Source organism: Acanthopagrus latus, chromosome 12 (assembly GCF_904848185.1).
Source record: "Acanthopagrus latus isolate v.2019 chromosome 12, fAcaLat1.1, whole genome shotgun sequence".
Classification (NCBI taxonomy): Eukaryota; Metazoa; Chordata; class Actinopteri; order Spariformes; family Sparidae; genus Acanthopagrus; species Acanthopagrus latus.
Genome location: NC_051050.1, coordinates 19,269,716 through 19,282,107, shown reverse-complemented (window position 1 = coordinate 19,282,107; position 12,392 = coordinate 19,269,716). Strand labels below are relative to the sequence as shown.

General features: G+C 37.7%; 1 protein-coding gene across 2 annotated transcripts; it reads right to left on the bottom strand.

Annotated features, from left to right (window-relative positions):
- Positions 1–23: 23 nt before the first annotated feature.
- Positions 24–10,775, bottom strand: pstpip2 (proline-serine-threonine phosphatase interacting protein 2). 2 transcript variants are annotated; one of them, XM_037117157.1, is made up of 14 exons: positions 10,617–10,775; positions 9,398–9,498; positions 7,198–7,272; positions 6,395–6,429; positions 6,185–6,291; positions 6,026–6,088; positions 4,704–4,802; positions 3,703–3,748; positions 2,883–2,962; positions 2,689–2,787; positions 2,490–2,586; positions 2,267–2,351; positions 2,122–2,159; positions 24–1,155 (listed from the first exon to the last, which is right to left on the bottom strand). In XM_037117157.1, the coding sequence occupies exons 1-14, from the start codon at positions 10,647–10,649 to the stop codon at positions 1,100–1,102; spliced, it is 1,014 nt and encodes a 337-aa protein (XP_036973052.1). In that variant the 5' UTR covers positions 10,650–10,775; the 3' UTR covers positions 24–1,099. The 2 variants fall into 2 exon arrangements, with proteins under 2 accessions (XP_036973052.1, XP_036973053.1); XM_037117158.1 differs by lacking the exon at positions 2,122–2,159.
- Positions 10,776–12,392: the final 1,617 nt, after the last annotated feature.

The following is a 12,392-nucleotide window of genomic DNA, read 5'->3' as shown; positions in this document are numbered from 1 at the left end:
TATTGCAACCTTTTATTGTGTCGTAGTTGATAGTCAAAATAAAATGCTGCCCTCAAAAGTACATAAATAGATGGTGGGTGTGGACGCAGGGACAAAACAGAGATTAAAGGTAACTGTGCAATAAAATCAGAAATAATCACAGATAAGATGAACTGTCAAAAGAGAAACTGTCATACAAGTTTAATTTAATACAAAACCAACACCAGGCCAGCTGTACACAGAAATTACTTTTAATCTGTCCTTACTCCTGCAGTTTCAAACTCAGTTTACATAAATAAAGCAAACTCAAAGTGCAAATATTTGAACAATCCTCCTCAAGTACACAGAAAATATTGTATGTCATCATCAGATATATATATATATTCTAATTAGTTCATGTCAATCTGAAGCATGAAACTTAATCAAACTTAACTTCCTCACAATAGAAAAAGAGCCTTTGTTTAGCACATTGATTTAAAAAGACTTTCAAAACTGTGTTGCAGGCTGAGTGACAAAGAACAGGGTGTGAAGAAATCTTTAAATGCACACCATGAAGATGATGAAGTGTGTGTGTGATCACCAATCACAAGATCGCTCTCAGTTGACTGACCACTCTCACATCAAAGAGGAAATGAAAACAAGTTAGCTGATGACACGTCATCTAAATTTTTTTTAAACTGGATGGAAGTGCAGATCCACAAAATAAATACAAAAATGACAATAAATTACAATGCAATCGCCGTGAAGATTGAGCCATGTGCAACATCAACATATGGGTTATAAATAAGCTCTGTATCCAGACAGGGGAAGTGACCTGTTTTATTTTAGCTGGGTTTCCTTTTACATGTCCATTATCTGATTTTCCAGAATGTCCTTTTCATCAAAATACTGGATCAAAGACTTCATTTCCTAAAGAATAAACTACAATGGCATTTACTGTTCTGTTTATAATAGAACTAACGTAATAAAAACATGCATGGACACAGTTATCACACTCATTTCCATCGGGTATATGTCCCTATCTATACAGGAAATACCAGATGAGGAAGTGATTACACTTGTGTAACCTTCATGTCCGTTACAAACGGTACAACTTCAACTCGCCAAGCTGATCTGTGCATTAGTACTGGATAACGCTGTACCCTGCGTCCTGCACCGTCGAGTAGATTGAATCACCTGAAATCAAAGCAAAGATGAAAGCAATGTGGTTGAAAAAGAAACGCGGACATTTAGTTTATAATAAAGTAAACATGTATGTACCGCTGTGATCCTGGGAGACAAAGACGCCATTCAAAATGACTTTGAAGCTGTTAGTTTAGGTATAAAAGTTATATAATGTCGCTTTAGTATACAGTAAAATGTTCCATGATATGTAGGAAATAGTTCAACTCTTAAAATGAGTGTCACCTGACAGAAATGAAAGAGGTTCCAGTTGTCTTAATGTTAGTCAGACGCTATCCTCCCGCTGCTCCAGTGACTGCCCCATCGCATGACACAACAAAATAATATGGTGTCCAATAACAAAAATGTTCAAGGTGCTCAAAATGAAAAGAAAGTGTCCAACAACAACAACACGGCACTCCCATAAATCAGACTCCAGGTCTGTGATAGAGGAGACCATTCAGTTCAATGGTTTTGGCGCGACTTTCTATTCTAACAGGGAAGCTCAACCCTGACTTAAATCTTCATAAACACCAACATGGCCGTCATCTCGGCACAGAAGAGGAGAATCACAGCAAGTCTGGTCATATTGACAGCTGCAGTTATGTAAAGGGAGAGTTAGCTTTGTGATGTAGCTTATGTCATGAAGGTCATGTCTCAGATTAGTCGGAGAAGATTGGCTATTTTTGTACAACGACAGTGACTCTTAATCCAAAGAAATCGTGTTTGATTCGGGTTGGACACGTCACAAAATGAAAACTACTTCCAAAACACTGTTTTTGGTGTTAAGGAAGTCTCAAGTTTGCTTTGTATCATCTTTTGTCCAAAAGGGGCCATCAAAATAAACAGGAAATGAAAGTTCCTGCAGAAGCTCTCAACTGACTTGCATCCTGCCATGACCAACCACATGCTGCTCAAACCACAAGCCTCTTCCTCATAAAGCAAGCAACACCCTGCTCACAGTCAGTGAATAAAACCTACCTCTACTGTGGTTTGTTGGATCAGGTAATGGCCCCCTCCTGCAATATCACATCAATATAGTCTGTGTTCTTAGGATGAAGCGACGAACTGAATGAAATATTGAATGGAGGGACAAATGAATAAACAGAGTCGCTCTCTTGTTCACCTGGTTACTGGTGGAGGCAGTCGAGAGGGTGGAGGTCCAGCTGGAGACTTCTGACCACTGTAGAAGTTCTCGTACACAACAGGAGCTGATAGAGAGGAAGACAGACCGACAGACAGAGGCGAATCAATGCATGCTTGTGTTTTTCTGACAGCTATCTTCTTCCGTCTGTGTACTTTGCATCCAAGCACTGGTTAATTGTTAATGAACATTCCTGAGTTCATACCCGGTGGTTTGTCACCGGTCCGTCTGAGGTTTATGAAGTGCTCAATATCTTCCTGGACATCACACTGCTCCAGTGACTTTCTCACTTCCTCATACAGCTGTGAAAACACACACACACAAAGAGATAGACGGTAATAAACAAGGTCAGAGTCTGATGAAGCCACGTCTTTAAAGATACACTTTTTTTCAAATTTAGATACCTCATCACTGTTCACACACTGCTGGGAAAGCTGGTTGAGGTGAGTCCAGACTATGTTTCTCAGGAAGTTGATGCGCTCCATCGCCTGTTTCTCAAACATCTGTGAGGGGAAACGTGTCAGAGACATTCAGCTCATTTAAACAGTCTCTATACTATGAGTCCAATTTTAACTTTTGTAATCTTTCAAAGTCTTACCTCACAGGCCTTGATATGTTCCTTCAGCCAGTCATCACGGACCTTTCCCAGCGTGGTCACATTCTGCTGATACAACCTGTCTGCCAGTCAAACACAAACACCAGAATGAGCAGTGCAATATCACAACACACTGTATTAAACACTACAGTCTCTCAATCAGTGTATTGTAGTATTAGTGCTGAAGTCATATTCAAGTCAGCCTGGTTTATGTAAAAAAACAAAGTTCCTCACACATCTCTTACATCGATCTTATGGGATATCTAACAAAACTGAGAGCGACTCTGTGGGGCTGTTCTTAGGCACAGCAGGGCTTTGAGCTACATGCAGATCTCAACATGCTAACATGCTTTGAAGAATGATGTTCACATGCTAATGTTATACAGGCAGGCTAGCTGGAAACTTAAAGGAGCACGGAGTAATTTTGGAATAGAAATTCAGAAATGTAATACAACATTGTTGCGGTAATAGTACACAAGTATTTATATTTATTATTTTCCTAACTTAATAAATGAGCCTTCCTCAGAGTACAATAAGGTCCCAAGGACACAGTTTGAAGTGAGAAAGGTGCAAAACTACCTAGTGCACCTTTAAGGGATCATACAAGTTAACTGTATTCCTCTTATGTGGAACATGGACGTGCATCCAAAATCACATTGTGATCATTCCAAAAGCTTTTGCTCAATGTGACTAACAATCACAAATGTGAACCTTTGTTGGAAGGCAGGGGATCTTCAAAATCATAAAGATTTATACTAGTGTGTAAGTGTGTTTGAATGCATGAATTAAAGGCAACATGTAGCAGGCTTTTTTGCAAACATACCTGCTTCTTCTGCATTCTGTTTTGCTTGCTGCGCTTTTGCGTAGAGCTGAAAGACGATGAATAAAGAACACACTGTCTTTAACATCGGATCTAACGCATAACAAGCAAAGAACACCAGAAGTAACTGATGATCAGATCATATCAAAAATGTCTCTCTGTTGCATCTCAGGCAAAAGTCCGGCACAAAGTACACGGAGGAAGTCTGAGGCACTGAGATAAACTGGAACATGTTATTGTTTTCACATTCATGTTTTAACAGCAGCCATATCTGCATCTGAGTCAAAAGTGAGCCAGACAGGACTAATCAGACCACACACACACACACACACACACACACACACACACACACACACACATACACACACACACACAGTATTAATGATTTCTTCCATTCTCTTGTTTCACATTAGGGGACAAATGCAGTCTCAAAACTTTCCCTAATGGGACATGAGATACAATAAACCTTATCATAACCTACTCAGAAGCATTGTAATTATTTTCATAACATCACATGGCCAATCAGCACTACAGTGTGCATTTGGCTTCTAGAAATCTCTTTCTCACACACGCTCTAAATGTTGTAGATAAAAGCTTTGTAATCGGTCTTTCAGTGGTCCATTAATATTAGTTTACATCCTGTTTAAATATGAAACTTACAACTTTCATCATTACTGATTCATCTGAGAGAGTGAGAACTGCCCATTGCAATTTTATTTAGAGCTCAGTCTGTTGTCTTGAATCTATTCATGATGTACAACAAAGTCCTCAAATCTCATGAAAACTGTCTTAAATGATAACTGAATATTACAATTGTTTCCATGAACTAATAGCACATCTTCTCTTTACATTAGCTGACTGACATACTGCCGTGAACCAAAATAGGATAAAAATCATCTGTTGTGCAAGTGCAAAAGTGGAGAAAATGAATGTCCAAGTTTGTAATTGATCCTTAGTTGTAACACATTTTATATCCATGAGAGGCTCCACTGTCATCACTCTACCTTCTCTATCTGCTTGGTGTTGTTGGTGTTGGCGTTTCGGTTCACGTTCTGATCTGCTTCTTCTTTATCTCGGCACTTCTGCTCGTACGTCTTCTTTGTCTGGGGACAGCACCACAGTCAGTATTAAACATCTTCAATGCACGATAAACATTCATCCCCACAAATCTGATTAAAGGAAGCAGCACCAGCGGAACTGGATCAAGGATGTTCAAAAAGGTTCATGTGTTCTCTACCTCCTGGCTGGTTTAATGTACTGGTATCTAGTTCTGTGCAAAGTGCAAAGTGAGAAGTACTTCAGTGATTTTCATGGTGTTAAATGATGTCACTTGGAAAACTTCCTAGACTGGTCAACACAACTTCCCTCACCAAAGAGGAAGAACAGGGGAGACAGGGATGACCATTGTCACTTTTTTCAGAACGCAACTGAAACTCTTCAGACATTAATCGGAAATGGACTATCTGCCATTGTCACTTTGTTCACTGGCAGTTCTGTAAAGACTGAGTGAGTGAGCAAGCGAATGAGTAGCAAAGTTATATTATCAAACATTCAGGTTACATCAACATGATGTCTCTAAGCTTTGTTCATGTCGGTGTGTGCCACCATGAGATATGTGCACAAAGAGGGCTATTGTGGTATTTTATTGTGGTATACTATTGTGGTATTCTATTGTGGTATTCTATTGTGGTATCCTATTGTGGTATTCTATTGTGGTATTCTATTGTGGTATTCTATTGTGGTATTCTCTGAAATGCTCGGGCATCTCACAACAAAACATTGTGAAGAGGTGAGAAATCAACAAGCGCTGCCATAAAAACACCGGAGACCAAAGTTAGATACTTTGCTATACAGCTCCTCGGTGCTCACATCTATCTATCACACACATACTTGACTGCCGTCACACGATAACAAGTCAGTTTTTAGGACCAACAAATACATTCTATGGAAACGTACGCTGAATATCCTGTGAACAACTGAACCCTATTTACTCAGATATTATTTATTCAAGTGTAAATGTTTAGGCTCTTTCCTTAATTTTGTTTTCTTAAGCATTTAAGAACTCAACCCCAAAAAAAAAAGTTTTTCTTTCGTGGCATAAATTAACAGCAGCATGCCTTTCATTTTTTATTTGTAGAATGATACATAAATTAATCCTGACTTTGGCTTTGGTTCACCAGATCAATCTCTATGGATTACCAATCCTGCGCGTGACTCAATAACGCATTGCAAGGAAATGAAACTGAAAACTTATGAGGGGAAGTCCAAAATTGCCCTCGTAGTATTTTGTGTCAGGCCTTTAATAAATGACTCATATTTTACTTACATCCATTGTCTTCTTGAACTGTGAGGTCTTCTGTTTGTGGAGGGCATCCATCTGTTGCTCTAACTGAAATGGAAAGGTTGTATCCAGTTAGCAAGTTAGTATGTGCTGCAAAATGGCGCAGTCACCTCAGTTAATCTCAGTGCTGATAAAACAGCTAACCTTTTTCCTCAATTCTTTTTGTTTTTCTCTGAATTCTTCCACTTTCTTGGCCTCCTCCCTCATGCCGTGCGCCAGCTGTAAGTGTGATAGGCTCATGTGTTCTGTCTCTGTGGGGGTAAAAACATGGTTTACATTCTCGGCTGGACAGAAAAACAAAAACTGAAACAAACAGTCAATGTATTTCAAGTATTACGGAAATTTAGGACTTACGTAATTTGAACATGTCCAAGGATTTTTTTAAGGTGCTATAAAGTCAAAAGAAAAGAAGATTACAGAAGGATTTCACAACAAAAATCAGATGAGTTTACAGTGTAAGTTAAATACACACAAGACCATTCGATATGAGCAACACACAAAGAGGAAATTAAAGCTGCATTATGCGGTTTTCCATGACTTGTAGCACTATAGAACAAGACAAATACCAGGCCTTTTTTCAGGGGGGAAACTGATTTTCTTTTTTTACTTTGAAGACTTTGCAAGACCTGCAATGACTTGAATCAATAAATCAAACAATGCATTTGAGAACAATATGTATTGCAATGATAATTACTCCAAAACTACAAAATTCTTAACTGGAAAGGATTATAAACGCATGTGATTTCATGATTTAATAATAAGTGCCCTGTCTCATCCTCCCTGCTTGGTCTTCCTTTTTCTTTGCACAACACCTCCAAACAGAAACAGCAGAGTCAAATTTGCACGGATTGCATGACCACAAACGTAAGAGGAAGTAGACTTGCTGATACAGTAACAAAATGTCAACACTGACTGATCAAATTTCACTGACTTTAACGTCATAAAGGAACTGTTAAGCAACGCAGTCCCTCATTTCTGCTTTTGAACAGCCACAGAGTGAAAAATGATTCCACGTTCGCTGACCCGACTTTAACATTCCTTTCATCTTTCTGTTTGCATTGGCAAAGGCATTTCTTCACTTCTCTAAAGAAAGAGACTCTGTAAATAGTTTCTGATCAAACACATAATAACAGCATCTCAACACTGTGATTGCTTACTTCATCTCATTGTGTCCACACACCTTCTTGGACAAACCAAGGAGATCTTTGGCGTACTTCTCTTCAATTGATGCCCTGAAAGAAACAACCAGAAAAAAGTGAGTCCCGCATGCAAATATATGAATCTGAATGTCTGCCGCTAGAGGATCTATATCAAATCAAAACAAAAAACATTTGCTGGCTGTTGTTTGTGATGAGCCAGGTGGAGCCAGCAAGATCTGGAAGAGACAAATCATCCTGCGGTCAAACACGCTTTGCTGGTGGCAAAAATCTAGATAAAAATCTGCTGTGACTCAGTCGCAATTGTTCATGGATGAGGTAACGTTTTAAAGTTTTATTCACGGTACCTTTCATCTCATAAACTGACCTCTCTATCCCGGAAGTAGTGGCAGGCGACGAAATGAAATGAAGGATGTAAGCAAACAACTCAACAAATGATATAACATATATGGACAGAAGTCCTACATATGTCCTTATTGGTTGAGAAAAAAAAAACCGACATAGGACACAACCGCACAGATTAATTTTAGTTTTAATGGTACAGATTTTTGCTTAAATCGTTTTACTGAGTCTCCATAATCCACAGGGCCATTAAACGCTAAAAACTCAAATCAAATGACAAGGTTCAATGAAACAAATGTTTTCTGTGAGACTGCACATGTTTGTCTGGTGCAAAGGTTGCAATTGTTACTGTGACAGGAACAAATTCAACATTCAACAGTGATCCAAAGCTCCACTTTTAATAAATGTATTAAATATTTTTTGTGACGACTTCTGTAAATCTAAAGTTTATATATGTCCATGTTATGTTCACTAGCGATTGTGCAAATTATGCCTTACACTCACACATTCTCATTTATACTAAAGTTACTGTATTTATACTGACTTTCTTTTCTTTTTTAATGTCGCCTCTTCCGTACAATAGCTTCTAGCATTTGTCCGTACTATGTTTTTTTCTTTTTTGTGGGACTGCAGTCACAGTATTTTGCTAACTTAACTTTTACCCTGTGGTTTGAAAAAATGCTTTTCTTTTCATTCTTACATGAGTATACGTTCAGTTTTTTTATACTATACCATGCGTCCCTCCTGTATTCTCAGCTGTGTGTTTTCTTCTGCTGTGAAGATGCCTCTGCTCCCTAATTATTAAAGTTGAAGTTGTTTGAATAACTGTACTGTAATTTAACCAGATAAAGTTAGTGTAGTGCCACTCGGTGCCAACTGCATTTGGATGTATGCGTGGGTGGAAGGGAGGAAGGACAGATTACTTATCAAATGAGGAAGGAGGAAATAAAAATTCAAATGTCCAACTTTGTATGACCTGATCATAAAGTCTACCTAGATGATGCTTCACAATACTTTATTTATTATAAAAGGCGTTAGCGCAACGGCACTGAATGATAGGAAACTCATCATTTTCTGCTTGTCTGCCACAATTCAAATTCAAATGCAAAACAAGCTTTAATGTGGTCATTGTAGGTCCAGATACAGCAGCTTTTTACCCCACAGCATTGACTGACTGTTGACTATTGCAGGCATTTTATAAAATTTAAATCATTAAATTACAATAGAAAGTACAACTTTATTGAAATTACTTGCTCCTTCTCAAAAAAGAAGTCTACTTCACGGTTTCTTTCTTCTATCATTATCACGGCTTATCACAGATGTATCAGTATCAGAGAATTATGTTTTTAGAGATTACAGTGCAGGAAAAGATGTTTGTGATAATGTTTGTGTGACGTTTGATACTCGAATTTGGGGGATGATTGCCAATAGGCCGATATATTGATGTCAGAATTTTTTAAAACGAGCATCGGTCAGGCTATAGAGCTTAAAATAATAACACAATATTTTTTAGGTCATATCACAAATCACAATACATTAATATTTTAAAATCTCTTCAGAAACACTTCATAAATGCTAGGACTGGCCAAGAAAACTTGATATCCCCAAATGTTGAACTAAACGCATCGACATTGCGAGAAATACAGCAGAGATGACTATTGTTACTTTCACAAACACAACTAACACAATGAGATCTTTGATAAATAATCATCAGAAATAGGGATATAATGACTTCCTATCAATTGATTGCACGATAAAAACTATTACAGCTAGTACCGAAACCAGCACAGCCGTCCACTAATTTAGATCTAGGATGCAGATACAAATATTTTGCTTCATGTATAAATCATGACTTTACCTGGCTTTCATGAAATCCTCCACCTCCTTGCATGTCCTCCTGCCATCGTTGAGATACAGGATGATAGCATCATAGCCACCAGTGGAGGTCAGGTCAGTGTTCTGTCCGTGAGATAGAAAGTATTTAATTCAATTATACAAATATCACTGCTTCAAAACAGATTCCTATCAGACAGACAGCTCCTTCCCCCACTGCTCGGACCAACACCCATCCCTTTACCGTAAGAAAATCAGGCTCTGTCTAAACTTGTTTTACTCTAAAATCACACAATGAAGTTCCCGGGACAACGCTGCACACAGACGTAAATAAACGCCTCAACATTAAGATATTGGCCACAGAGTGTAAATTGATGTTTTCGACTGCACTTCTCCATAATTTAGGTAAGCTGAAGGCAGCAGCCTATAATCAGAGACCTAAACATGCAGATGTCAAAATCTGTCAGTTATTGAGTTCATATCTACTACAAGAGTCTACAGGCAACTTTAGTTTGTCATTGAGCCAGTCATGGACTGTAACATGAGTATTATTTCCTTTAATGCTACTTTAAACCTGGGCTGTAATACAATTAAGAGAAAACACTGCACTTGTAACTCCATTAAATGTATCGGACCCATAAAAACTACATACTTTGCAAATTAAGATTTTACAATATGATCTTTTTATAAAATATGATGCATTTCCATCAATTAAACTACCAAATAGCATGTAAAGTAGATTCAATGAACAATTACATGCAGATGACACATTAATGCAGGAGTAATAATAACAACCCAATAATGTAGTGTAGTGTAGTGTAATACTTTAATAATAGCTGTCTAATTCTTCCTGATTAGTTATTTATGTATTTAAGCATCATTTCCAATACAAGATTAACTGTGCTGTAGTAGTTAATGTACTTTTAGTAAAGAATCAACACACTTCCTCCACCACTGCATCAATAATCTACCAAGAGCACAAAAGTGGAACTTATTTCCCGAGGTCAAGAACAGTGTGGTTTTAATTCCCGTCACAGACAGACTGAAATAGGTAGAGAAGTGACAGCGAAACAGAAATTAACGTTAGCAAAAAACGTTACACACACACACACACACACACACACACACTCCTGTCAACGGCAGGATTTACAAGCCAGTCTGATTTTTGTCGACCGAAATTAGATATTACAAAAAAAAAAAAGTTAATGGATAGATGAACTCAGCACGCAGCAGGAGAAACTCACCCAGAAGAAGTCCTTAAAGCGCAGGTTCTTCATAGCTGCTGACAGGACGGCTGGTCTGTGTGCTGATGACTGACTGACTGACTGACTGACTGTTTCTCTGCTGGTTAAGAACCAACTGAGAGCTGCTGGGCACGCCGACGGCTAAACTCACGCATGCGCAGTTATGATGATGATTGATTTGTTTTTCTCCTATGCGCTTGGCAAAGAAACAATTTTAATTTATATAATACAAACAGAATATTTAATTAGCCTACGTATTATTATTATTATTATTATTATTATTATTATTATTATTATTATTATTATTATTATTATCGAAGTAGTAGTAGTAGTAGTTAGGAATGTCGTTTGTAGTTATCATTTTATTTGGGCTGTATGATGAAAATGACACATAATAATAATAATAATAATAATAATAATAGGAAGAATGTGCTGCCATCTGGTGATTGATGGTGGTATGTTCATGGTTTGCAGGTTACCAGTTCAGGCGTAAGGAAAGATGAAAAGCAATTATGAAAAAAAAATAATGTTGAATATACTTGGCTGGAAAAGTATGCAAATCAACATTTAATCAACTCACAATATGCAAAAGATAACAGACTGTTCTCTCTCAGGCTTTGGTATAAATACAGTGTCCCTGTCTGATCTGGCTTTGTGTGGTTGGTGACTTTTTTTGTTTGTTGCTGTTGTCGTTTAGGTTTTTGGTTTTTGAACGGGGGTTATGTGTGTTTGGAAGTTGGTTTGTAGTTTTATTTGGTCTATCTGATGAAAAGTAAATATGACAATATCAAAAAAGGATGTGCTGCCATCTGGTGATTGATGGTGGTATGTTCACAGTTTAGAGGTTGCCAGGTCAGGTGTACAGGTATAAATGACTTTAAAAAGCACACTAATAGTGTAAAATATAACTGAATGGATGGATTTCTAATAAATGTATACATTTACCTATTCAAGTCTGTATTATTTTACCTGCATGCTTATATGACAGTTTCAGTCCTCATTAAACCAAACCTGTTGCTTTTATTATGATAGTTCATTATATCATGTGTTTATTCTTTCTGCTGCACCTACCACCCACGGTGATAAGGCTGTATTTGTTTCCATGATATCTTGTGCAAGATATTTTCATCAACACAACAACAATAAGAAAGTTTGTTGACTTGACATACATTGAATCACATGAACACTGTGCAGGTACAGTGACTGATAAGCATGTTCATAGTTCATATATTTACCCAGAAAACACACTCGCCCTACACACTACCTTCAGGATGTGGCAATAAACTGGGAGGACAAAACAATTTATAACTTGGTTATCAGCAGTGAGGCCCGCGGTAGTTAGGCCTTATAGCTTTGTAGACACTTTAAGATATAGATTACATAAAAAAATCATATTATAAGCTAATCAAACTAATGCATTGCTAAAGATGAATGGATAAGTTCACCCACAAATGAAAATGTAGGCATTATTCACTCATCATCACACTGATGGAAAGTCAGGGGGTGTTTTTCATTCCACAAAACATTTCTGGAGCTTCCCATCACGACAAAATCACAGCATCTTGCTTGATGACTGACGTGGATGGGGACTTCTCTTAAAAAAATGGCACCATACACCTTATCTGGCATAATCAAAGTCTCCAGAAGCCAGCCAAGATTTTATTTCCACCCTTAATGTGTGGTGAGCTTTAGACGATAACACTTTTAGCTTAGCTTTAGCCAAGGTGGAGAGTTAAGCTAAAAAAAACAAAAAAAAAGAAATGGGTGTAAATAATG

Coding starts and splice junctions, on each gene's coding strand:
- pstpip2 (XM_037117157.1), bottom strand. CDS start 10,649: ATGAAGAACCTGCGCTTTAAGGACTTCTTCTGG. Junction 6,430..7,197: donor TGTGGACACAATGAGATGAA/GTAAGCAATCAC, acceptor TTGACTTTATAG/CACCTTAAAAAAATCCTTGG. Junction 2,788..2,882: donor AACATATCAAGGCCTGTGAG/GTAAGACTTTGA, acceptor TTCCCCTCACAG/ATGTTTGAGAAACAGGCGAT.